At 61.2% G+C, this 24261-nt stretch overlaps 1 protein-coding gene across 1 annotated transcript in view; it reads right to left on the bottom strand.

Moving 5' to 3' along the window:
- Nucleotides 1-11415: 11415 nt before the first annotated feature.
- Nucleotides 11416-24261, bottom strand: part of GPR84 (G protein-coupled receptor 84) — a 21321-nt gene continuing 8475 nt past the window's right edge. The window contains exons 2-3 of the mRNA XM_026660700.2: nt 16092-16261; nt 11416-13002 (exon numbers count right to left, since the gene is read on the bottom strand). Coding sequence (XP_026516485.1) covers nt 11763-13002; nt 16092-16261 — 1410 coding nt within the window. The 3' untranslated portion in view covers nt 11416-11762. The remainder of the gene's footprint in view (nt 13003-16091; nt 16262-24261) is intronic.

Below are 24261 nucleotides of genomic sequence, written 5' to 3'. Positions count from 1 at the left end.
GTTTGTAGTGTAGACAGGGGGTCAGCCCCAGGGCGAGGGAGGTCCTTGGCCAGTAGGTGGCAGCATCCCCTCGCCAATCCCCAAGCGGCCTGGAACAATTTGTATAGTGGGGGGGCTGAGAGTCATTGAACCAAACTGTAAACCCTGGATAGAATGGAAACCACTTCAAGCCAGGGGGTGCAGCAGCACCCCTAGTTCCAGCCCCTACGCCGATTCCCCCACCCAGCCGCGTCTCCTTTTCCTCTGTAATGTGTCCTGGCAATCGGGACTGGGGGAGGGGGAGCAGTTGGGGGCAGCGCAGCGGCTGAGGGGCACCTGGGGCTGTGTCCCCCATGGGCAGTGGGGGGCCAGGGTCATTCCAGACAAATTGGGGGCGACAAGTTGTGTGAGCAAATAGGCTGTGATCTGTGAGTCCCTCAGATCCTGGAGAGTCGGGGGGAGCAGACAAGACCTATGAAAAGTTGGGGGGAGCAACTGACCCCCTTCCCCACAGCAAATGCTGCCCCTGGACGGGGGCTCCCAGATGGGGCCTGGGGCTCTGCGGCGACACACGCCAATGGCGGGGGGGGGTGTCCCATGGTGTGTTCTGTGGAGCAAGACGCTCACGTTTGCTGCGGCTGGGAGGTTCGGGGTGGGTGGGGTCTGAGTTGCCAGGCCCTGCAGGGCAGCAAGGCCCACGTGTACATGAGATGGGAGGGGGCACTGGGGCCCAGGGTGAACTGACCTGAAGGGCTCTGGCTGATCACACACACCCAGTTCAGAGAACGGCAGCATTAACCCCAGCTCCCCACTAGGGGGTGAATGTTCTTCTCTGTGGCCCCCCCCAGTCCCAAACCCGCTGGATGCTCCCCTTTAGGGCTTTGCTACCCTACGATCTGCAGCTGCATCGGGGCAGGGAGAAGCCGCCCCGGTACTAGGCTGGCCCCCCAGTACCACAGCACTGGAGCCTCTCCATCATCTGTGGCCTCAAGCCGTGCATGCCTGTATTATGGAGGGGAACTGAGGCACAGGGAGTGAGGGCTCTGTGGCAGAGCGGGGATTTGAACCCAGATCTCCCACAGCCCATGCCAGCACTCTGACCACTGGGCCACCCTTCCTCACCATAGAGCAGGAGCGGTGCCTGGACTGGGGTCGCCCTTCTCTGGGGGCAGCAGAGCTTTGTACTTGGGGGCCTGGGACTGGGGCAGTGATGAAGGGAAGGGATCCAAATGCTCCCTGCAGGAGGGCGCTGCAGGGTGGCAGTGCTGGGGGCCCCCAAAGTGGCTGGTTTGTTCTACAGGGGAAGCGGGCAAAAGAGGCAGCAAGGGAAGCGTGAGCCGTGCCAGCTCCCGGTGTGGGAGTCCCAGGATCCCCAGCCAGTACCGTTGGGACCGACACCGTCACGTCACCCCTACCGGAAAGCCGGAGGTGCCGGGCTCTGCAGGCATTGCTGAGTCACTGAAAACTTTATGGGGAAGGAAACGTCCTGCCCAGAATCTGCGGAAGGAAACAGAGTTGATACCACATCCCCTGTGGCTGGTGTCCCCCCGGGGCCAACGGGAACATTGAGTCTCTTCTCTCTTGAACAGCAACACGAGGTGGGGCCAGGTGGGATGTGACCCCCGACGGAGCCTCTGAGCTCAGCAAGACGGGAACGGGGGCAAGTTTTGTGCATGTGAAAGACAAACAGAATCCCCTGGAGTCTGGAACTCCCTGGAACCCCCCAGCTTAGCCTAGCTCTGGGCTCCACCTCCCCCCAGCTCTGGCAGTGCCCCTCAGTCCCAACCCACAGACCCTGCTACCTCAGCCCTGCCCCGCCCCAGCGCTGCCGGTGCCCCTCAATCCCGACCCGCAGCCCCTGCTATCCCAGTCCTGAGATCCTCCACACACACACAGAGCTCTGCAGCTGCTGCTCCTCAACTCCAACCCACTGCCCTCTCCTCTCCCAGCCCCAGGTTCCCCGCCCCACGTCTCATTCTTGAGCTGAGGCCCCCGGCGGTTCCAGCGCTGGGCCCCTCCGAGGCTGAACTGGGCTGTGTTTCATGGTGGCACCGAGAGTCCTGAGGCTGCGGGAGCCATGGCCAGGCACAGAGCGATGGCATTGCTGCCTGAGCACACTCTGTGCTGCCAGGGTCCCTCCTGCTGTGCTTTGGGATCTGCCCTGCCCCTAACTCTAGTCTCTGGGGGCTCAGGCTTGGGGGGCTGGCTTGGGGGAACAGCAGAGGGCTCAGAAAGCCAGGCGGGGCCAGGCTGTGAGCAGACAGACCCTGCCTCCCTGCCGGGGTCCTCCTCAGAAAAATGGATCAGCCTCCCCCGCTCATGGAAATCTGCAGGCGATTCCCATACCCCCTTCCCCGCACGCAGAGACCTCCTGGACCCCCCTCCCACACATGCAGAGACCTCCTGGAACCCAGACTAGAGAAATCGGTTATTAAGGACAGGGAAGGGCCCAGAGGACTCACCAGATCTAGACAATTACATAAAAAAACCCAAGTCAAGATACCAGGAATTTGGCCAGACTCCACCCCACTGAGCGCCCAGCCCAGACAAACCCCAAATCCAAGTGTCAAGCAGGGCCCCACACAGAAGAGCTTCCTTTTTCCACCCCCCAGCTTTCACTTCCCTACCCACCCAAGAACCACCTTAAATTTTTTTCCTTAGAACACCCCGTGCCCGCCCGCCCATCCATCCGCCTCGTCCTCACACATCCCAGTGCCCCTTGCTTGTCTCCCAGTGTGTCCCAAAGTTCCCTGCCCAACCAAAGCCCAGTTGTGCGGTTGGGGTGACCTTTCCCCCAGGGCAGACATGACACAACTCCAGGGCTCCATGTTGGTCACCACTGGGGTAATTGTTTATTTTTAAAAGATATGCTCAAAACAGACAGAAAAATGCAACACAAACCACCAAACCTGGCAGGTGGAATTATGGGTAAATAACATGGAAATAAAGCTGACCACCTCTGCCATTCTCCTTCTCTCCAACACGGGGAGCAGAGAGCTGCTTGGGTCCTGGCCTTCCAGCCTCGGGGCACAGCTACTCAGTGTAGCCCTGGGCCGGCTTCTTGGCCCAGGCCCTTGGCTCTCTGCCCACTCAGTGCAGAGCTTTCCCCTGAACATCCCCTGCCGCGTCCCGTGCTGCTGACGAAACACCTGCATGCCCCCGGCCTGTCCCGCTCGTTTCCTGCCGGTCAGGGCTGAGCCCATGACGGTGCGGCTGCTTCCCATTTCACAACACCGAGGAGTTTCAAAAGTGACAGAGGGGCCCAGGACAGGGAGAGGGGGGAGGCCAGAGCCCAGGCCCCTGCTGGGCAAGGACACTCATTGGCACCGGCCTCTCTGCTGGACAACGCAGCTCACCGGCACCAGGCCCTTGCTGGGTGATGCTGATCATTGGCACTGGGCCCCTGTTGGGTAGCACTGCTTATGGGCACCAGACACCTGCCAGTAACAGCGCTTGTGGGAACCTGGCAAGGGGCCCATCCAAGGTCACACAGTGGGATCACTGCAGAGACGGGATCAGAAGCCAGGAGTCCTGTGCCCTAGGCCAGCGCTGTGACCACTAGGCGATGCAGATTCTTGCAGAGTCCTGCAGCCCAGCTCCTGTCCCTTGCGCTCCGATGCCCCTGGGGTAGGGGTAGGGGACCTCTGGCCTAGGCCTGTGTCACAGACTCACAGGTCGTGCCCACTTTTGGCCCCATATGGTCCCTGGGGGGGAAACCCCTTCAGTGCGACAGCCCTTCTCGGGGGTCCACTCTCTCTCGGGGGTTAGCCCCTCTGCCTCTTGGAATGGCACCTCTCTGAGCCTTTAGCACGCCTGTCTCTCGCCGTGGGCCCCCTCAGGGAGTCCACTCGCTCTGGACCCCCGGGGCCTCCACTCCCAGAGGGAAAAATGCAACCCTGATCTCTAGACCAGAGCGACTCTCAGCCAGCGTAACACAGGAGGGTTTATTGGGCATCTGAACACAGCATAGGAAACTCTCAGGGCCCTCAGGCCTGGCCTCCCTCAGCACAGCACATCTAGGTCTGTCCAGCCTCCAGGTGGGCTCTGCCTGCTCTCTCTCTCCAGTCCAGAGACCTCGGTTTTCCAGCTGGGCATCCGATATCCCCTGCCCCCAAGCCTCGCCTCTGTTTTTTGTCTTCTGTCCAGTTAAACAGGGTCGCCTGGACCTCCTCTCCTCTCAGCCGTCCTTTGCTCCCCTCTGGCTGGAACCGGCTGGTCAGGTCACCAGGTCCTCTCTCCACAGCCCATTGTCCTCCCACTGGCCAGAACCGGCTGTGACTCCTGAGCTGGGCCTCCCGGTCACCAGTCGCTGGGGTATCCATTCTCCAGACTATTGGCTGGGGTCCCAAGTTCCGTTGCTGGTCCTCTGTAACACCAAACTCCCTCTCCCATCACCTTGTTAAACCAGTAACACCCAGGGAAACTGAGTCCCACCCCCTCTGCATGCAAACCATCGAAAAAACCAAGAAAATCGCCCACTTCATCACATCTCTCCCCCCTTCGAGTTTGAACTGAGCGGGGTCACTTATCCAGTGACCTGGGGAAGTTCAGGGGCCCCACTCCGTGATAAAGCATTGACTATAACATTGGCCCTCCCCCTCACATGGGCCACCTCCATGTCATACCCCTGGAGGAGCAGGCCCCATCTCAGGAGCTTGGCGTTAGCCTCTTTCATTTGGTGAAGCCCCCACTTTGGAAAGAATGGTCGGTGTACACAGAGAAGCGTCGCCCAAATAGATACGGCTGCAGCTTTTTAAGGGCCCACACCATGGCCAGGCATTTCTTCTCTATGGCCGCATAGTGCTTCTCCCAGGGCAGCAGCTTCTTGCTCAGGTACACAATGGGGGTGTCTGTCCCCCTTAGTATCAGTTTGCATCAGCACCGCACCCGGCCCCGTGTCTGAGGCGTCAGTGAACACCAGGAAGGATTTGTTAAAATTCGGGTTTACCAGCACTGGGCTTTGGATAAGTGCCCCCTTCAGCGCACAGAGAGCCCTCTGGCACTGCTCGATCCAGACCACCCTGTCTGGCTGGCCCTTTCGACACAGCTCCGTGAGGGGAGCTGCCAGGGAGCTGAAGTGGGACACAAACCTCCGGTAGTACCCTGCCATCCCAATGAAAGCCTGGACCTGCTTCTTAGTCTGGGGAGCGGGGCAATCCTTGATTGCTTCCACTTTTGTTGGCTCCAGCTTCAGGTGGCCGCCCCCCACCTTGTGGCCCAGGTATAAAACCTCTGCCATCCTCATCTTGCATTTTCCAGCTTTTATGGTCAGTCCTGCATCCTGGAGGTGACTCAGCACCCTCTTCACCTGGGACACATGGTCCTCCCAGGTTTGGCTAAATACACAGATATTGTCAATATACACTAGAGCAAAGTCCTCCACCCCCCTTAGCAACTGATCCCCCAGGCGCTGGAAGGTTGCAGGTGTCCCCTTGAGGCCAAAAGGCAGGACCAGGAACTTGAAGAGCCCTACTGGGTTGGTGAAGGCAGACTTCGCCTGGCCTCCGGGTCCAAAGGCATCTGCCAGTAGCCTTTGGAAAGATCCATGGTAGTGAGGTACCGGGCGCCCCCCAACTTATCTAGGATCTCATCGGTCCTAGGCATGGGGTAGGCATCGGACACAGTGATGGCACTGAGCTTCCGATAGTCCACACAGAACCGGATCGACCAGTCCTTCTTGGGGACCAACACCACAGGAGAGGCCCAGGGACTGGATCACCCCTAAAGCCAGCATGTCTCCAACCTCTCTCTCCAGGTCCTGGGCTGCTTTCCCAGTAACCCTGAATGAGGAACACCTGGTGGATGGGTTGGATCCCATCTCCACCCGGTGGACAGCCAGGTTCGTGAGCCCAGGCCGGTTGGAGAACAGCTGCCGGTATGAATGCAGCACCTCTCTGATCTCTGCCTGCTGGGCAGGGGTTAGCTGGTCTGAGAGGGGAATTGATTCCAGCGAGGGGTCAGCCTCCGCCTCAGGGAGGAGTCCCACCAGGGGATCCTCTCCCTTCTCTTCCCACTGCCCACACACAGCCAGCACCAACTTCTTCCTGTCCAAGTATGGCTTCATCATGTTGACATGGTACACCTGGTGGCTGTGTGCCCGGTTGGACAGTTCCACTATATTGTTCACCTCGTTTACCTGTCTGATGACCTTGAAGGGGCCGTCCCAGGCAGCTGGCAGCTTGTTCTTCCTCATGGGGATGAGAAGCATCACCTGGTCCCTGGTAGCATAGGAGCGAGCATGTGCTGAGTGGTCATACCAGACCTTGTGCTTCCTTTGTGCCCTGGGTAGGTTTCCCCTGGCCAAGCCCATGAGCTTCATTAAATTTTCTCAGAAGGTCAGTACATACTCCACCACTGATTCTCCATCAGGAGAGGCCTTCCCCTCCCACTTGTCCCTCATCAAATCCAGGGATCCCCTCACTCTCCTCCCATACAGCAACTCGAACGGGGAAAACCCTGTGGATTCTTGGGGCACTTCCCTGTATGCACACAGCAGGTGGGCTAAATATTTGTCCCAGTCCTGCGGGTGCTGGTCCATAAATTTTTTCAGCATCATCTTTAGGGTCCCATTGAACCTCTCCACCAGCCCGTTCGACTGAGGGTGATACGCCGAGGCCCAGGTGTATCAGACCCCACACTTCTCCCACAAGCACTGGAGCAGGGTTGACATGAAGTTGGGCCCCTGGTCTGTAAGGACCTCTTTGGGGAATCCTACTCTGCTGAAAATGGTCAGCAGCAGGTCTCTGGGTGACTCCCCTTCTGAGTTGATGTGGGTCTCCCTCCTCCCCACCCCAATCTGCTGTTCACAAACTCATCCGCCACTGCGCAGATCTTTAGGCTTCCGGTCCACTAACCACATCTTAAGGTCTGGAGGGCAGATGTCATACAGCTGCTCCAACCCCACCAAGTTATACACGTCCTCTGCAGCAGTTTCCCCTGTGCCCTTCCCCCACTTGCGGAGATATTCCCCCAGCAGGTTGGCGACCTCCTTGTAGGTGACACCTGTGATCTTGCATACACCCCGGAATCGTTTCCTATAAGCCTCGGGGGTCAGTTCAAACTTCAGCAGCAAAGCGTGTTTGAACAGGTCATAGTCCCCCGTCTCAACACCATCCATTTGGCTGAACGCCTCTATGGCCTTGGGACCCAACAGGGGGGGTCAGACAGCGGAGCCTGTCTGCAGGGTCAATCAGGTGCAGATCACAAGCCTTCTCAAAGGCTGTGAGGTAGGCATCAATATCCCCCCCCTCCTTGAACTGGGGCAGCAGTTTGGTGTCTAGATTACCCACCACACTGGCATCGCGGGGCCCTTCCCCACTTACCCCCCGGCTGGCCCTCTTGGCCCGTCGCTCCTTCAACTCCAACTCGTGCTTCCGCTGTACTGCACAGTCCGCCAGCCTCCGCTCCTCCAGCTCCAGTCTCCGCAGCTCCTCCAGGGAGAAACCTGACTGCCACCCATCCCCCTGCTGACTGGGGAGTCGGGTCTGATAGACTCCCAGCTGCTACATGGACTGCCCCCATGGTTCCCCCACGGCTCCCTGGGCTTCCCGGGAGCCCCCCTGGGGTCTGGAGCCTGTTCCTCAAACTGGTCATTCTCCACAAGCTGAGCCATCAGCTGCTCCTTAGTGAGCCTCCCCACGCTCAGCCCTCTCTCCCTGCACAGACGTGCCAGGTCCCTCTTACGGAGCTGGTTCTAGGCCATTTCCGCGCTGGTTCCTTTCAATTCCCTCCTTTTATCGCTGGCAGCCAGGGCCGGCTCCAGGCACCAGTGTAGCAAGCAGGTGCCTGGGGCGGCCAATGAAGAGGGGGGCGGCATGTCCAGCTCTTCGGCGGCAATTCGGCGGTGGGGCCGTCACTCCCTCTTGGAGCGAAGGACCTGCCGCCGACATTGCCACCGTAGAATGAAGCGGCGGTAGAGCTGCCGCCAATCGCGGCTTTTTGGGGGGTTTTTTTGTATTTTTTTGCTGCTTGGGGCGGCAAAAATGCTAGAGCTGGCCCTGCTGGCAGGCACTCACTGCAGAGCGCCTGCGCTCGTAGCCAATCATCTACAGGGTGCATCCACCAACCATCCTCTGCTACTACGTTGTCATGGACTCACAGGTCGTGCCCACTCTTGGCCCCATACTAAAGGGGGTTCCCTGGGAGGAACCCCCTTTAGTACGACAGCCCTTCTCGGGGGTCCACTCTCTCTTGGGGGACTCTCGGGGGTCCACTCTCCGCCTCCTGGAACTGCACCTCTCTGACCAACTCACTCTGGACCCCTGGGGCCTCCACTCCCAGAGGGAATTTTGCCCCCCGTTCTCTAGACTCTCAGCCAGCATAAAACAGGAGGGTTTATTGAGAGTCTGAACACAACATAGGAAACTCTCAGGGCCTCAGGCCTGGCCTCCCTCAGCACAGCACATCCAAGTCTCCCCTGCATCCAGGTGGCCTCTGCCTGCTCTCTCTCTCCAGTCCCAAGCCCCCCCCGCTTCCCCGCTGGGCATCCGATATCACCTCCCCCAAGCTCTGCCTCTGTCCTTTTGTCTTCTGTCCAGGTAAACAAGGTTGCCTGGGCCTCCTCTCCTCTCATCCGTCCTTTGTTCCCCTCTGGCTGGAACCAGCTGGTCAGGTCACCGGGTCCTCTCTCCGCAGCCCATTGTCCTCCCACTGGCCAGAACCAGCTGCGACTCCAGTGACACCAGGTCACCAGTCGTTGGGGTGTCCATTCTCCCGGCCATTGGCCGGGGTCCCAAGTTCCGTCGCCGGTCCTCTGTAATAACAAACTCCCTCTCCCATCACCTCGTTAAACCAGTAACACCCAGGGAAACTGAGTCCCACCCCCTCGGCATGCAAACCATTGAAAAGATCAAGAAAATCCCCGACTTCGTCACAGCCTGTTAGTAAACTTGGAACGCAAGAATCTCAACCCCACGCCCCCGCCGAGTGCAATATGCAACCCTGGGTACCCCCCATCCTGCTCTGTCAGCAGAGAACAAAGGGGCGGATGCAACTCGGAGCCTTGTGCAATCTCTTCAGGGAAGTCCAGGCCACTCAGCAGCATGGGACGGGGACGCTGGGGCCACGCACGGGGGAGGCTGGAAGCTCATAGGGATGGGGCTGGGGGGGGCCGGGAAGGTCATGCAGATGTGTGGGGGGGGGGTGGGCTGAGCTGGGGATGCTCTGCCAGGATGTGTGTGTGAATCCCACTCCCTAGGCACCGGGGAGACCCAACAACAGGTCCCCTGCCCCACACAGGGGAGCTCCAGGGGGTGTTGTGGCTGCTTCAACACCCCTCCCCCCATGCACACCGTGTAACCCCCCCAGGGGACCCTGAACCTGACTCACAGCAGCTGCCATCTCTGGTTGTGGAGGTGGTTCCAGACCTGAGGGGCTCTGTTTGGGGGCAGGGCTCAGGCCTAGGGGGGGCTCTGACTGGGGGTTCCAGGCCTGGGGGCGAAGTCTGGTGTGGGGCAGGTTACAGGTCTGGGGGCGTCTGGGGGGGGGTCCAGGCCTGGGGCGCAGTTCCCTGCAGTGGCAGAATGATGCACGGGAGTGTCTGGCTGGTGGGGAGGAAACGGGTCTGTGGCCAGTGCCTAGGGGTGGCTGGGCGGGCACTACCATCTCTTGCCAGGGGCCCAGGCAGTGGAGAGAGCGGGTTCAGCCCTTGTTTGCTGGCTGCAGGGGCCTAGAGCGAGCCCCCAGGCGGTGATGACCCCTGAGCTGCGCTAGAGAGGAAGGAGGTGGGACTAGCAAAGGGCCCAAGTGGGGAGGTCCTGAGAGGCAGTGGGGAGGGGAAGGCGATGGGGAACCGGCCCCGGCTGGGCTGAGCTTTGCGCTGGCTTAGAACCAAGTGCCGGCCCTTTGGCTTCAGCCTGTTTATGCCCGGATGGACCCTGCGCTCCCTAGGCCACCTCACAACCCACCCACCCCATCCCTGTGCCAGGCGTTGTTCCCCAGGGCCGCCACCTGCCCTGCAGCCCCTTGCACCAGCCTGGCAAATCGGGGCCTCATCTCTCTGCCAGCCGGGCCCTCCACCCCCTTGTAATGCAGGTGATGGGGCAGGGGTAACCCGGGGGTGGGGGGCAGCCCTGTGTGCCAGCCGAGGGCCAGGACGAGCTGCTCTGCTGGGAGCATGGGCGGGGCAGGCTCTGCCCCCCGGCTGAGCTCCGCGGGCGTGTCCCACAGACTCGGGGCCGGCTGGTGCTGTGGGGGTGCTCGGCCATGGGGCCCAGCTCCGCTCTGGTGGACCCAGGGGCCAACCTTATCCCCCCAGTGCGTGCGGCAGGACCCCTCTTTGCGGATAAAGAGGCAGCAGTGAAACAGGCTCTAACCCCAGCCCTCCCTCCCCCTGCTGCCCCAGTCCCCGCATGCAGCCCCAACCCCCACCCGTGTGGCCCAGCCCTGCCACGGGTCCTGTCCCTTCTGTATTTACTCTCCGCCTAGAGCTGACAGTCCCGCACAAAGCAAAGGCTCGCCCTGGCTCCCTGCCCCGGAGCCCATCCGCCACAGCGAGGCACTGTGTGTTGGGGGAGCGGCAAGGCCCTCCCCCCCCCCCCCCCCCCCCCAGCCCTTCAGAGAGTTTGGGGTCAGAAAGGCCCATTGGGCTCAGCCAGCCTGAGTTGAGGCCCCTGTGCTGGAGCAGGGCCTGTTGGACCGTAGGGCAGCCCTACGAACCCCCCTCCCCTCCCTGGGGGACCCCTGAGCTGGGGCGGCCCTGCAAGCCGAGGACTGGGCTCCCCCTGCAGCAGACCTCTAGGTGAGGGGCTGGCCGGGGATCTCCCGCCAGGATCCTGGCACCGGCTCCTCGCACCCCTACCAGCCAGAGCACCAGTGCCTGCAGTGATGCCCGGCTCTGGGTCCGGCTGTGGGGGCTGTGCAGGGCCAGGCTGGGGCTCTCCAGGGTATTGGTCCCCTTCCCCTGCATGGATCCTGGTCGTACCCTGGCCTGGGGGGGCCAGAGTCCCAGACAGCTCTGAATACACAGCTGTGAGCCCCCCTTTACCACCTCTCAGGGCTCCCTGCCCCACACACAGCTTGGGCTGCACTCCAGATCCCTTTGCCAGATCAGCCACGTGGTGGTGCTGCACCCCAATCACCCATCCCCCAGGGCTGGGCTCACTAGAGACCCCGTCGCTGGGCTCTAGGCAGCACTTAGCCAGTTGGAGGCCCAAGGCTGAGGACAGAGCTGTTGGGTGGGGTGGGGGGCGGGTATTGCCTTGGGGTGGGTTGGACCTAGAACAACCCAGGACTCCATTAATATCCCCTCCTCTTCTCCCCCCCCCCCCCCACTTGGTGCTTGGATCCGCACACAGCCCAGACCTATGGTCAGCCACAGCCCCAGGTCCCCCCACCCCACGGCCAACGGAGGGCTCATCCGCTGGCTGAGAACAGACAATGCAGCCGATACTAGATACACAGGGATCCGTTTATTGAGGCAGTGATAGAAAAATGACAGGGTGTAAATCAGGAACAGACAATAAATAGAGCTGGGAAGGCAGGGCCCAGCTGGCCTCTGCCACCTCACTAGGCCAAGGACGGTGGGTAAAGGGACAGTCCACACTGGCACTCTGCTAAGGCAGCGCCACACGGGCCCCCCAGAGACAGGGCAGTTCCTCTTGCCACCAGCAGGAGGCACCGGGGCAGGGCAAAGCCAAGGGCACAGCTCGCATCTGGCATGAGTCCGTGCTTGAGTCCAACGTCCTCCCCTGGGGCAAGACAGGATATGGGGTCCCCCTAGGGGCGGGGCAGCACCAAGGCAGCTCCCTGATCTGGGGTAACCCAGCCCCCTGTTGCCCCAGCCCTCAGAGGCACCGGAGGCGGCGCGAGATAGTGGAGAGCACACGCGTGTAGGCCTCGCGGAACTGGCGGTTCATGGCGGCGTACAGCACCGGGTTGATGCAGCTGTTCAGCCAGGTCAGGTTGGCAGCCACCATGTGCAGCGCCGTGGGTGCCCGGTTCTTGGCGTCAAAGATGTTGAGGAGGAGGAAGGGGATGTAGCTGAGGACGAAGAAGAGGAAGACCACGAAGCACATGCGGGTGACCTTCCGGAACTCCTTGTTGCTGTCCTTGGGCTGGGAGGGCAGGCTTTTGGGCACTGCCGGGGCCTGAGCCACGGGGGCGGGGACAGGGGCTGGGGTGGGGGCTGGGGCTGGGCCATTTTCCGTGACCAGCGTCTTGGAGGTGTGGCCCTGCTCTGAGATGCTGGAGGACTGGGAGACGCCAGTGTCCACGCCGCTGTCCAGCTCCACAGACTGGCCCGGCGTGGCCAAGCTGGCCCCAGCGACATAAGCCCCCTTCACGCTGGCCTTCTTCAGCTTGTAGTGGTCCATGGCATGGGACGCCACCTTCACCTTGCGGTGGATGAGGAAGTAGAAGATGCCCACGCAGCTGAGGCCCACCACAAAGTAGAAGGCCATCAGGATAGTGGTGTAGGGCCGGCCCCTGATGCGGTGGAAGCTGCAGGTGCAAACCTTGGGAACCAGCACGAAGACGGGCCAGAGCGGGGCGAAGCTGGCGAAGCCGAGGACCCAGGTGCCCAGGGCCACGAGCCCCACGCCCAGGCGGGAGAAGACCCGGTTGAAGAGGGCCGGGTTGGCGATGAGCATGTAGCGGCTGACGGCGATGAGGCAGAGCGTCAGGATGGAGACCGAGTTGGAGACGAAGAGCAGCATGCCGAAGACGCGGCAGAAGCTGGGGCCGGCCCGCCAGTGCAGGTGCAGGTAGGAGTCCACGGAGAAGGGCTGCAGCACGGCGCAGTACAGCAGGTCGGCCAGCGTCAGGTTGACGATGAGCAGGTTGAAGCGGGTCTGCACCTTGGCGTCAGCTGCGAAGGCCAGGAGGGTCAGCACGTTGCCCAGCGTGCCCACCACGGTGACCACCACGCCCCAGCTCACGGCCACGTAGCGGTACCCCACGATGGATGCCTCGTAGCACGAGAAGTTATCCACAGTGATGTTCGCCATCGTCTCAGGAAGGGGGAGGGCCAGGTCTCGGGGAGGGGGTCGGGTCCCGGAGCACGGTCCTGGCCTAGATCCTTGGCTTCTAGGAACAGAAGTAAAAGAAAAGGGGTCAGGCAAAGCACAGCCCCCTGCCCCAGGAGCCCCTCCCCGCATTGCTCCGGCTGAGCCGGAATCAGCCACACATTCAAAGCGTCTCCCCCGCCTGGGGAGGCACAGACAGGCCGGGCATCGCATAGCTGTGCCCCAGGTCACCAGGGCTGGGGGCACCACCTGGGCTGGGCCAGCTGGGAAGAGGCAGGAGGGCAGGACATCCCTTTGCTCCGTTTGCCAGCCACAGCAAAACCCAGGCCAGGGCATGAGTTAGGGAAGCCGGAGGCTCCTGCCCCTGCACCCCAGCTGGCTGGGCCTTGGCAGCCTGGGGTCTGGGGAGGGTGAGCTGCTCGGCTCAGCTCCAGCCCAAAGGGAGCTGTAAGCAGAGAGGGCTGGGAGAGTGGGGGAGGGGAGGGGAGGAGAGGCGGAGCTGGGGTGGGGGTGGGGAGAGGCAGGATGGAGGAGTGGGGGACAGGAAGGGCAGAGAAGTGGGGCACAGATCCTCCTATTAAACCATCTGGGGCTGGGAGCCCATCCTGACTCACAGGCCTCAGGCCACTAGAAATACGGGGGTCTCTCCTGGCTGCTGTGGGCTGGACTGGCCTCCCCCACGGCTGGGACCCAGACCCCTCCCCAGGGCCCCACCGCCCTGACATGGCTGTATAGTTACAGAGGCAGCACATCCTAGTGGGAGGCCATGGGGGCTGGGACTCGGGACCAGCTCCGTTCCCAGCTCTGCCACTGGCCTGCTGGGTGCCCATGGGCATGTCACTTCCCTGCTCAGTGCCTCAGTTTCCCCTCCCCCATGTGTCTGTTCAGATTGTGAGCTCTGTGGGGCAGGGAGTCTCTCTCACTCCATGTCTGTTCAGCGCCTGGCCGGGGAGGCTGTGACGAAGTTGGAGATTTTTGTAGTGTTTTACATGAATAGCATGTGCGCGCCTCAGTTTCCCTGTGTGGTGCATGTTTAACAAGGTGGGGTGGGAGAGAGTTGTAGTTGCAGAGGACCAGGTGTGACCTCGCCTAGCAGCCAGGACCCCCAGACAATGGCCTGGAGATAGGGAACCCTAACAACTGGTGACTAAGAGGCCCACCCCAGCTTGGCAGTCAGCTGGTTCTGGACAATGGGCTGAGGAGAGAGGACCCGGGGTGACCTGACCAGCCAGTTCCAGCCAGAGGGGAACAAAGGAGGGAAGAGAGGGGGCCCCAGCCACCTGTTTACCTGGGACAGAAGACAAAGGACAGGGGAGGAGCTGTTGGGGCCGGTGATATAGGAGCCTCAGCAGGAAGGAGGGGGTCTCTGGGCTGGGAGGAGAGAGCAGCCAGAGCCCACCTGGATGTGGGACAGACCTAGATGTGCTGTGCTGAGGGAGGCCAGGCCTGAGGGTCAGAGAGTTTCCTGTGCTGTGTTCAGATGCTCAATAAACCCTCCTGTGTTACGCTAGCTGAGAGTCGCTCCGGTCTAGAGATCAGGGGGCATTATTCCCTCTGGGAGTGGAGGCCCTGGGGGTCCAGAGCGAGTGGACTCCCTGAGGGGGCCCAGAGAGGTGCAGTTCCAGGAGGTGGAGGGGCTTATCCCCTGGGAGAGAGTGGACTCCCGAGAAGGGCTGTCGCACTGAAGGGGGTTCCCCCCAGGGACCGTATGGAGTCCTGTGAGTCCGTGACAGAGGCCCCTGTTGTGACGCACCATTTCCCCTCCAGCCACAGCCCTGGGCCCCACGCTGCCCCGGTAAGGGAGAGCAGGGAGCAGCTGCTGGATCCCAGGCAGGCCCGGGCAGGATCCTGGAATGATGCACCAGCGAGCGCAGGCCCCTGGCAGCCTCCCAGAAGGGAGATCACATGCGACCCCATTCTTTCCATCCCGGGCCTAATTGGGGCGTTTCCACGGAAACCGATGTCTCAGATGTCTGCAGAGCAGGTGAGGCCCCACCTGGCTCCCTTGTGAGTTAGGACTGAGCCAGCCCCTTCCCCAGCCCTGGGCATGCCGAGGTGTCAGGGTACCTGGGGGAGCGGCATAATGAGCCCCATCAGCCTGGAGCCAGGTGCCCTGCTCACACGCCCCGGCGAATGCACAGGAATCTGCACCCCTTTCCCCAGAGGGCATCATCGCGCCAGGCACTGCACAGACGCAGCCTGAGACAGTCCCTGCCCCCAGAGCTCAGGGCAGGGTCTGTGACCCTCTGGGGAGGGGACATGCTCCCTGGCCCGGGGGGGAATCTGTCTCCCAGCTGATGCAGAGGGCTCGGGGCTGGCATAGTGCAGGAGACCCCAGCTCTAGTGCAAGGTACTCCAGATCTCGCTCTCTTGCTTTGCAGCCACGCTGAGACCCCGCCCGTTCGCCCCACCGGGGCCCACGGGCTCCAGTCCAGAGGGCAGAGCCCTGGCTCTGTGGCGGCAGCATGGCCCCAAGGAGGATTCAGTGAGCAGCAGGGACTGGTAACAAGGGTCCCAGCTCCGTAGGAACAGCCCCACTGAGCCCAGAGCCGCGTGCGAAAGGGAACAAGCATCGTACGGAGAAGCCCAGCTGGCTCTAGGACAGAGCGCTGCCGGAGCAGGCTCAGAACACATCCCAGCTCAGCAGCCAGGACTGGGGGCTGCTCCCCCCACACCAACTCCTATCTGGGCACTAAAGACCAGATTCCCATCTCCTCCCTCAGAAGCCCCCTTACCCCATGAATCACCGCACTGGGGACGGCGTGGGCCCTGGGCACCCTCAGCACTGCCCCTTCCCCCAAGCCCGATAAGCCGCAAGGAGCTGAGGACTCTGGCAATCAGGCGAAAGGCCCAGGAGACCGGCCAGCCCCTCTGCCTCCCACGGACCCTGTTTCCTAGCCACCCCCTAGCCTGCCATCAAACCCTGTGCCTGCCCTGCGTGCGCCACCTTCCCTCCCGCTCTGGCTGTGAGAGTTCCCCCAGCAGGGCGGTCCGTGACCCAGCCCCTCACAGATCTGATCAGCGCCAATGGTGGCTGCACACCACCCCCTGCTGGACAACCCGGAGCCACAGGGCCTGCACTACAGTGAGCCCAGCCCCCCATGGCTAGGCGCAGACCATCCGGGAGGGTCAAAACCCAGAGCGACTTACCGAACCGAGGGGCAGATGTGCCCAGCTGTGCTTGGAGCGATCTGCCGGCACAGCCTCGCTCGCTGGCTATTTATGGGCTTCACGTCCCGGCAGCAAGAGAGAAAAGCCCCAAGTTGCCAAAGCCCGTGAGGCAACTTCCTCCTTCCCGGGTGCAGGCGTGAGCTGCGGCGCTGTTTGGAGAGAGGAGATTTAATGCAGGAGCTGAGGCTGGGGGTGGAGGTGTCAACCACAGCAGAACACAGAGGGCTCCCGGGAGCACCAGGGCAAGTGCACGGTGTTGGGTCGGGGGCTGCATGTTCCCTGCCAGAAGGGGGCGCCAGGGGGCTCAGAGGGGAGGGCTGGTGCTTGCAAGGGGCCGTGGCAGGGGGCAGGGCAGGGCTGGGCTGGCTACGAAGGGGTTCAGCGCTGAGGAGGCTGCCTGCAGACACCCTGTGGCTCTCCCTGGCTCCTGGCTGCGGGCCTGCGCTGGCAGGGTCCCCACACGAGGTTACCCTAAGGCCTGGCCTGCCCCAGCAGTCACACAAGGGCCTGGCAATGAGCCAAAGCCCCAGCCCTCCCTCCCCACCCCACGCTGGGGGAAGGTGAGATGTGGCCCAGCCAGCCCTTAGCCGAGTGCCGAGCCCCCACATTAGACTTCCCCATTGCAGAGCCTGCAGGCGACTGCTCAGGGCTCTGCCCCGGGGGGGGGGGGGGGGGGTTGTGTCTGCTGGGGGGCAGGGCTCCCCTCCTGCAGAGCTCCCTACTGGCCCCCTCCCCAGCCATGGGGCAGCAGGGCAGGGGGCCATAGGGTAGGGAGTTATTTGAAGTCCTGGCATGGAGCTCGTGGGGTGGCCAGGGGGTGCCAGCTGCCCCCCGATTGCTGTCAGCACCTCTTGTGCCCCCTTAGGCCAGGGCTCAGGAGCTGCCGTGGCCCGGGAGCTGATGAGCCAGGCTCCCCCTGGAGCTTCTGCAACTTCCAACCCTGATATTCTATGATTCTATGACCCCCCACCCCCACGTGGGCACCAGCAGCCCCGGTGCTCAGAGCCGGGCTTCCCCTCTGGGGAAGGGAGACTCCATTTCTCCCACCCCACCCCTGCCGAGGAGCCCCAGCCACACGGGTGCCAGACACCACAGCGCCCACGGACCCCAGCAGCGCCACCCGCTGGCAAGCCCCAGAGCCCTGCCGCCAGCAGCTGCCAGTCACACACATTGGTGGTTAGCGCCAGCAGGGGGCAGCGCAGCCTGCGAGCCCGACTGGTGTGAGTACAAGTTCCGGGGGATGTGGGGGCTGTTGGATGGTTAGAAGCGAAGATTGGCACCCAGGACGCTGGGGTTCTATTCTCTTAGCAAGAGGCAGTCAGGACTCCTGGGTCCTTTTCCCCCACTGACTAACCCCAGGCGAGTCTCTTCCGTCTCGGGCCCAGCTACCCAGCTGGCTCCTGGGGGCGAGACACAGCGGGCACTCTGCCACTCACGCCAGGGCTCAAAACGTGGGAGAAGTGCCAGGGAAATAACCCGCTCAGCAGCAGGGGAATGGTGCCCAGAGCTGGCTTCCAGGCCTATGCTCTAACCATTAGGCCGCCAGCACTCACAGGAAGGTCCGACAAGAGCTGTAAGAACCAGCTAGAGACCCGTGGGGGAGAAGGGCGAAGCGCTGGTGTCCCTGGGACTCCCCCAAGGAATGTGAGGGATCCCCGACAGGGAGCTGAGCACCCTTCCACCCCGCCCCCCACTTCCCCTTCCCTTGCAGAGCTGAGCACCCCCTGCCCCCCTACTTCCCCTTCCCTTGTGGAACTGAGCACCCTCCACCCCGCCCCCCACTTCCCCTTCCCTTGTGGAACTAAGCACCCTCCACCCCCCTTCCCTTTCCCTTGTGGAGCTGAGCACCCCCATCCTGCCCCCCACTCCACTGCGTCAGTTTTATTGTCCCACGGGCCATGGCTTGCAGAGCCTCGAGGGAGGTGGCGCTTGGAGCTCATCCACACGGCACAGCGGCCCGTGGTCAAAAGGGGCGTTGCAGCAGGAAGGGGCCCTTCTCTGCAGGGTTTGGCGCTGGGGTGACTGGTGATTTCCCAGCATGCACCGGGGTGCTAGCCCACACTCTGCCCCGTGCATGGCTCAAGCTGGGTTTGCCATAGCTGAGAGCACCCAGACCACTGCCCCCATCCGTCGGCTGCACGGGGCACTGCAGGCAGTACGGAAATCCAGCCGGCAGCACGCTCTGAGAACCTCCCTCCGCCTGTGGTTTGCCACAGGCCCGCTGAGTTCTCTTTAGGACTGTTTTTAACCAGTGAAAACTCTTGGGCTCCCAGATGAATTAACACCAATAAAGCACATATTTACACAACACATTAACCTGCGGAACTGCCTGCCACTGGGGCTCATTGAGGCCAAAGAAGCACGGTTCACAAAAGGGCTCCATGTGGATGCTGTGGACATGCACATTTACGCCAGAGACTCGGATATAGCCATAAACCCTCGTGCTCCAGACCCAATTTTTCCAGGGCCCTCAATCAGCCGGGACCCCTGGGCACAGGCCCTGTTGGCCCAGTGGCTAATCCAGGGCTTTGCTGGCTGGCCCACCCCTCTCCACAGGCCATTGCCTGCTTCTAATATTAAATGCATGGGAGCCTGCAGACTTCCTAACTCCATAGGGAGCCCTGCTGCCTTCAGTGCCCACCCGGGGGGCCTGCCACGTTCAGCGCCTGCCTGGGGGCCCTGCTACTGTCAGCGCCAGCCGGGGAGCCCTGCCACAGTCAATGCCCACCCAGGGGCCCTGCGATGTTCAGCACCAGTCTGCACGCCCTGCCTTCTGGGGCTGGCATTCTACCCTGTTGCTGGTAAATGCTCAGTGGCTGCATCTTGGGCACAAGCTCTAAACTCCCATGTGGCCCTGGCCTTGATTTATGCTGTTGCTATATTCTGGCCTTCTGTAGTGCGCCTCTCTGGGGCTGGCCCATGTGAAGGATAAGCGCCTACTGCTGCTGCTAGCTGCGGGAGTTACTCTGCTAGCTTCTCAGGGAGCGTGCTGCCCTACGGGGCTGGTTTGGTCCCCACTAGTGACCCGAGCTGGGGGGTTGTGTCACCAGGGTATCTCTTCACGTGGGCTTTGGGGCATTCAAGCATCTGATTGGCTGGGGAGATCTGTAAGGCTTTTCTCCAGGCTGTCCCCAGGCAGGGACATGAGGCTCCCAGGGAGTTGGGGGCCTCCTCTGTGAGGAGCAGCTGGGCCTAGGGGAGCATCCGCAGGGACCAGCGGAGTCAGCGCTGGATCCGTTGGGGGGCCCGGCCTGAGGCTACACTGGCTTTGTTTTCCATGGGGGCTCCCCTTCTCTGGGGGCACCAGCCCTTTGCCGACTCCTCCACATGGGCAGGAGGCTTGTTCATCTCCGGACTGTGCCCTTTGCAGAGGGAGCCGGCGTGGGCCTGGCAGGTTGGCCCAGAGTGCCAGGAGGGGCTCGTGTGCTGGGGGGGTCTCAGACCCTGGGGAGGCGGCATTCATTTATTTGCCTTTGAGCTGGCGTGAGGGGGAAACGGCGCAACATAAACAAACCCAGCTCTGCTAAGTGTGTCTGTCCGGCCTAATCCAAACACATTCCACAGTGTGCGCCACGTGGCTCCGGGCCGAGCGCCGCACGGGCCCCGCCCGAGTCCAGCTCCGTGCCCCCCGCCCCCATGGCTCCAGGCCGAGCGCAGCACAGTCCCCACCCGAGTCCAGCTCCGTGCCTCCCCCCCACGGCTCCGGGCTGAGCGCAGCACAGTCTCCGCCCGAGTCCAGCTCCGTGCCCCCCGCCCCACGGCTCCGGACCGAGCGCAGCACGGTCCCCGTTCGAATCCAGCTCCGAGCCCCCCCGCCCCATGGCTCCGGGCTGAGCGCAGCAAGGTCCCCGGTCGAGTCCAGCTCCGAGCCCCTTGAACCCCCCAGAGCCCCCCTCAGGCCTCTCACGCGGCACCAGGCCGAGCGCAACACCAGCCTTGCCAACATCCTGCTCCGAGCCCCTGCCCCAGCCCCGCCCCATGGCTGCTCAGTGTAATAAGTGTTTTCATTCCCTTCCCCCAAACAGCCCCAGCTCCCCCAAGCTACAGCCTGGAAAAGGACAAGCTGAGATTGCTGGCAATGGTGGCAAGGCCCTTGGGGTGACCATGCAAAGGCCTGGCCAATAAGAGCAGCCCCTAGCCCCTCCCTATGCCCCATCTGCCCCCATGCTGTGCCCCAAGCTGCCCCTACCCCACCTCACACTACTCCTGCCCTGTGATGCCCCCCAGCCCACATGGCCCCATGCCCAGCTATGGTGGAGGGGACTTGCCCGGCCGCAGGCTGAGATATGAGGTGGGAGGCAGCCCCTGGTCCCTGAGAGCGGTTCCCATCTGATGGCCACTCAGCAGCAAGGGATGGGGGAGGGGGGGCTCAGGCCAGTTCCAAGCCACCAGGGCAGGTCCCGGGACCTGGCTGGCAGAGATGCAAGGACTGGGTGGGCTGCCAAGGCTCTCTGGCGATGGCCCTAGTGACAGGCCGAGCTGGGAATCCCGCCATGGGTCCATCCCAGACTGGAACCAGCACGTTGGAGCTAGTGGAAGCGATTGGTTTTGATACCATCAAACCGTTCGCGCAGGAACCAAGGACCGGCCGCTCCCTGGGCAGGACACGCTGCCCGCAGAGATCAGGGACTCTTCTCATCTCAGCTAATGAATCTGATCGTCCGGCGTGTAACAGCCAGGACTCCCCAGGGCCCCCCCCCAGGCAGAGCTCCATGCTAGCCCAGCCCTCCTAGTGGTGTCTCTGCAGCCGGCTAGGGGTGAGCCGCACCCCACCTGGGGCTGTCAGCCTCGCTCCCCCTCCAGCCTCAACCCGTCAGCTGAATCTCAGGCTGTGGCCAGTGCCTCACACCCCCGAGCAGAGCTCGCAAGCCCACAGGAAGAACACTCCTGTGGTTAGGGCCGGAAATCAGGGGACCTGGGCTCTATTTCTGTTTGTGTCACATGCTTCCTGCATGACCCCTGTCCAGTGACCTCACACCAGGCCTGGCTGACAGCGAGCAGCGGTGCCCAGATGCTACAGCGATGGGCCACAGGACAGCCTACAATAAGCAGCACTCACCATCCAGCTGGGGCATTTGCCTCCGATGGCAGCATGGGTGCCACCTAGGAAAGCACCTCCGGTCCCAGCGCTGGGCCTCCCCTCTCTGCCCCCCAGCGCGGGGCTGAGACGACCCCACGGCAGGCACGGTGCTGTGGTGTCTGCTCGCACCAATCTCAGGCAGCGGGGGGGAGGAGGAGACAGGTTCTGGCAGAACTGGAAAAACCACCCCGTGGGCTTGCCATGCCCAGCTCGGTTCTGAGTTTAATTGGAACCCGGGGCACCTCCCAGCTATGAGCCCTGCCCGGCCCCTGGCAGGTGGGGCTGGGACCAGGCACTTCCCGTTCTGCAGAGGGTGAGCCGGATTTATTGCCTCTTTATGGGACAGAGGCCCCGGTTGTGGCTTTTTTTTTTTGCTTGAGCTTTTCACCCAATAAATCCAGCTCCTTGTTTTCCCAGGACTGTCTGGGGACGGCTGGAGAACGGACGAGGTTCTGGCCCTGGGGCAGCAGGAGCCAGGGTGGGCGGGTTTCACTCAGCCTCAGCCCTTCTGCTCTGTTCGGGGGCTGCGTGGGGTCGGCTGTGATTTAACTCAAACGCCCAGTGCACAGTGGGAGAAAAGATCTCTGTGATAAAGTCACCGAAGGGCAGGGCGTGCCACGGGCCTTCATCACAGGGCCCGCCCCAGAGCCCCTGCCCGAGCAGGGACTGAGTCATTGCTAGCATTCAATGTGGGCAGGAAAGGAGAGCCGCGTGGGAAAAACATCCGGGCTGGCAGCATAGCCTAGTGCAGGGCTGGCCTCAGAGTCGACCCCCAACTCTTGCTGGGGCCATGCTGACAATTTTTCCTGAAATATTGAATTAACTTTAGGAAAAACAAATAAATATCCACAGATACGTCCCTGGCTCTGGCTCTGCCTCCCACGGCCCTTCAGCAGGAGCCCACTCTGGGGAAGGTGGGCCGGGAGCGCACCAGCCTCCTGCAGATCCCCAGGGTCCCCGTGCGCCGGGCTGGGCAGGAGCGGGTTTGCTGGACAGGGGAGCGTCCTGGTGACCAAAGACCGCAGCTGCCTCCACTGACGAGCTGCCTCCGGTGCCGCACACGCTGGCCCCACATGTCTCCAGAGGTGCTGCCCGGAGCCCCCGAGGAGGCTGCGTGGTGCAGGGTGCTGATGCCTGCTGGCCGTGCCAGTGCAAACACCAGCGCGGCGCTTCTCGCTGCCCTTGGTAACAGCGATTCAGGAGTGACAGCTGGGCGCTGCAGGGAGGGGCTGCTGTTTTCTGGGAGGGGCAATCGAGAGTAAGGGGGAGGGCTGTCCTACTTCGGGGCGCGGGCGTGACTCGAGATGTTTGGGGGGCGGTAAAACCTTTAACTTGTGCCCTCTACTATCAACATTTATGATTTGGGGGGGCAATGCTCCTCAATCTACCCCAATTCCCCCCTTGTTTTGGAGGCTGTCTTGGCAGCAAAAAATATCCTCCGATGGCCACATTTGAGAAACACTGGCCCAGGGGCTACAGCAATGGACTGGGCCTCAGGACACCGGGTTCTAGTCCTGGCTCTGGCACTGGCCTGCATGGGGAGCTTGGACGTCACTTCCCTTCTGTGTGCCTCAGTTTCTCCACCTGTACAGTGGGGATAATGATCGTGTGTCCCCCTTGGAAAGCATGTTGAGACAAGAGCTCCGGGTTGTTATTATAATTCTGCCTCATCATGAAGCCGCTGAAATGTGGCCCAAACTCCACTGCCTTCCTCTGGCAGGGCCCTTTGAATAACTGACCTGGTGACTGTCCAGCCTAGTGGCTCTGTCTGGCCGGGTCGGTGGTGTTCATAGAATCATAGAATATCAGGGTTGGAAGGGACCTCAGGAGGTCATCTAGTCCAACCCCCTGCTCAAAGCATGACCAATCCCCAACTAAATCATCCCAGCCAGGGCTTTGTCAAGCCAGGCCTTAAAAACCTCTAAGGAAGGAGATTCCACCACCTCCCTAGGTAACCCATTCCAGTGCTTCACCACCCTCCTAGTGAAAAAGTTTTTCCTAATATCCAACCTAAACCTCCACCACTGCAACTTGAGACCATTACTCCTTGTTCTGTCATCTGGTATCACTCAGAACAGTCTAGATCCATCCTCTTTGGAACCCCCTTTCAGGTAGTTGAAAGCACCTATCAAATCCCCCCTCATTCTTCTCTTCTGCAGACTAAACAATCCCAGTTCTCTCAGCCTCTCCTCATAAGTCTTGTGCTCCAGACCCCTAATCATTTTTGTTGCCCTCCACTGGACTCTTTCCAATTTTTCCACTTCCTTCTTGTAGTGTGGGGCCCAAAACTGGACACAGTATTCCAGATGAGGCCTCTCCAATGCCGAATAGAGGGGAATTATCACGTCCCTCAATCTGCTGGCAATGCTCCTACTTATACAGCCCAAAATGTCGTTAGCCTTCTTGGCAACAAGGGCACACTGTTGACTCATATCCAGCTTCTCGTCCATTGTAACCCCTAGCTCCTTTTCTGCAGAACTGCTGCCTAGCCACTCAGTCCCTAGTCTGCAGCAGTGCATGGGATTCTTCTGTCCTTGTTAAACCTCAACAGATTTCTTTTGGCCCAATCCTCTAATTTGTCTAGGTCTATCTCTATCCTATCCCTACCCTCCTCCCAGTTTAGTGTCATATGCAAACTTGCTGAGTGTGCAATCCACGCCATCCTCCAGATCATTAATGAAGATACTGCTGAATAAAACCAGCCCCAGGACTGACCCTTGGGGCACTCTGCTTAATACCGGCTGCCAACTAGACATGGAGCCATTGATCACTGCCCATTGAGCCCGATGATCCAGCCAGCTTTCTATCCACCTTATAGTCCATTCATCCAGACCATATTTCTTTAACTTGCTGGCAAGAATACTGTGGGAGACCGTATCAAAAGCTTTTCTAAAGTCCAGGAATAACATGTCCACTGCTTTCCCCTCATCCACAGAGCCAGTTATCTCATGATAGAAGGCAATTAGGTTAGTCAGGCATGACTTGCCCTTGGTGAATCCATGCTGACTGTTCCTGATCACTTTCCTCTCCTCTAAGTGCTTCAGAATTGATTCCTTGAGGACCTGGCTC

The sequence above is a fragment of the Terrapene carolina genome, unplaced genomic scaffold (genome assembly GCF_002925995.2).
Source record: "Terrapene carolina triunguis isolate 2854851 unplaced genomic scaffold, T_m_triunguis-2.0 Scaffold836, whole genome shotgun sequence".
Classification (NCBI taxonomy): domain Eukaryota; kingdom Metazoa; phylum Chordata; order Testudines; family Emydidae; genus Terrapene; species Terrapene triunguis.
This window is presented reverse-complemented; position numbering and strand designations above follow the sequence as displayed.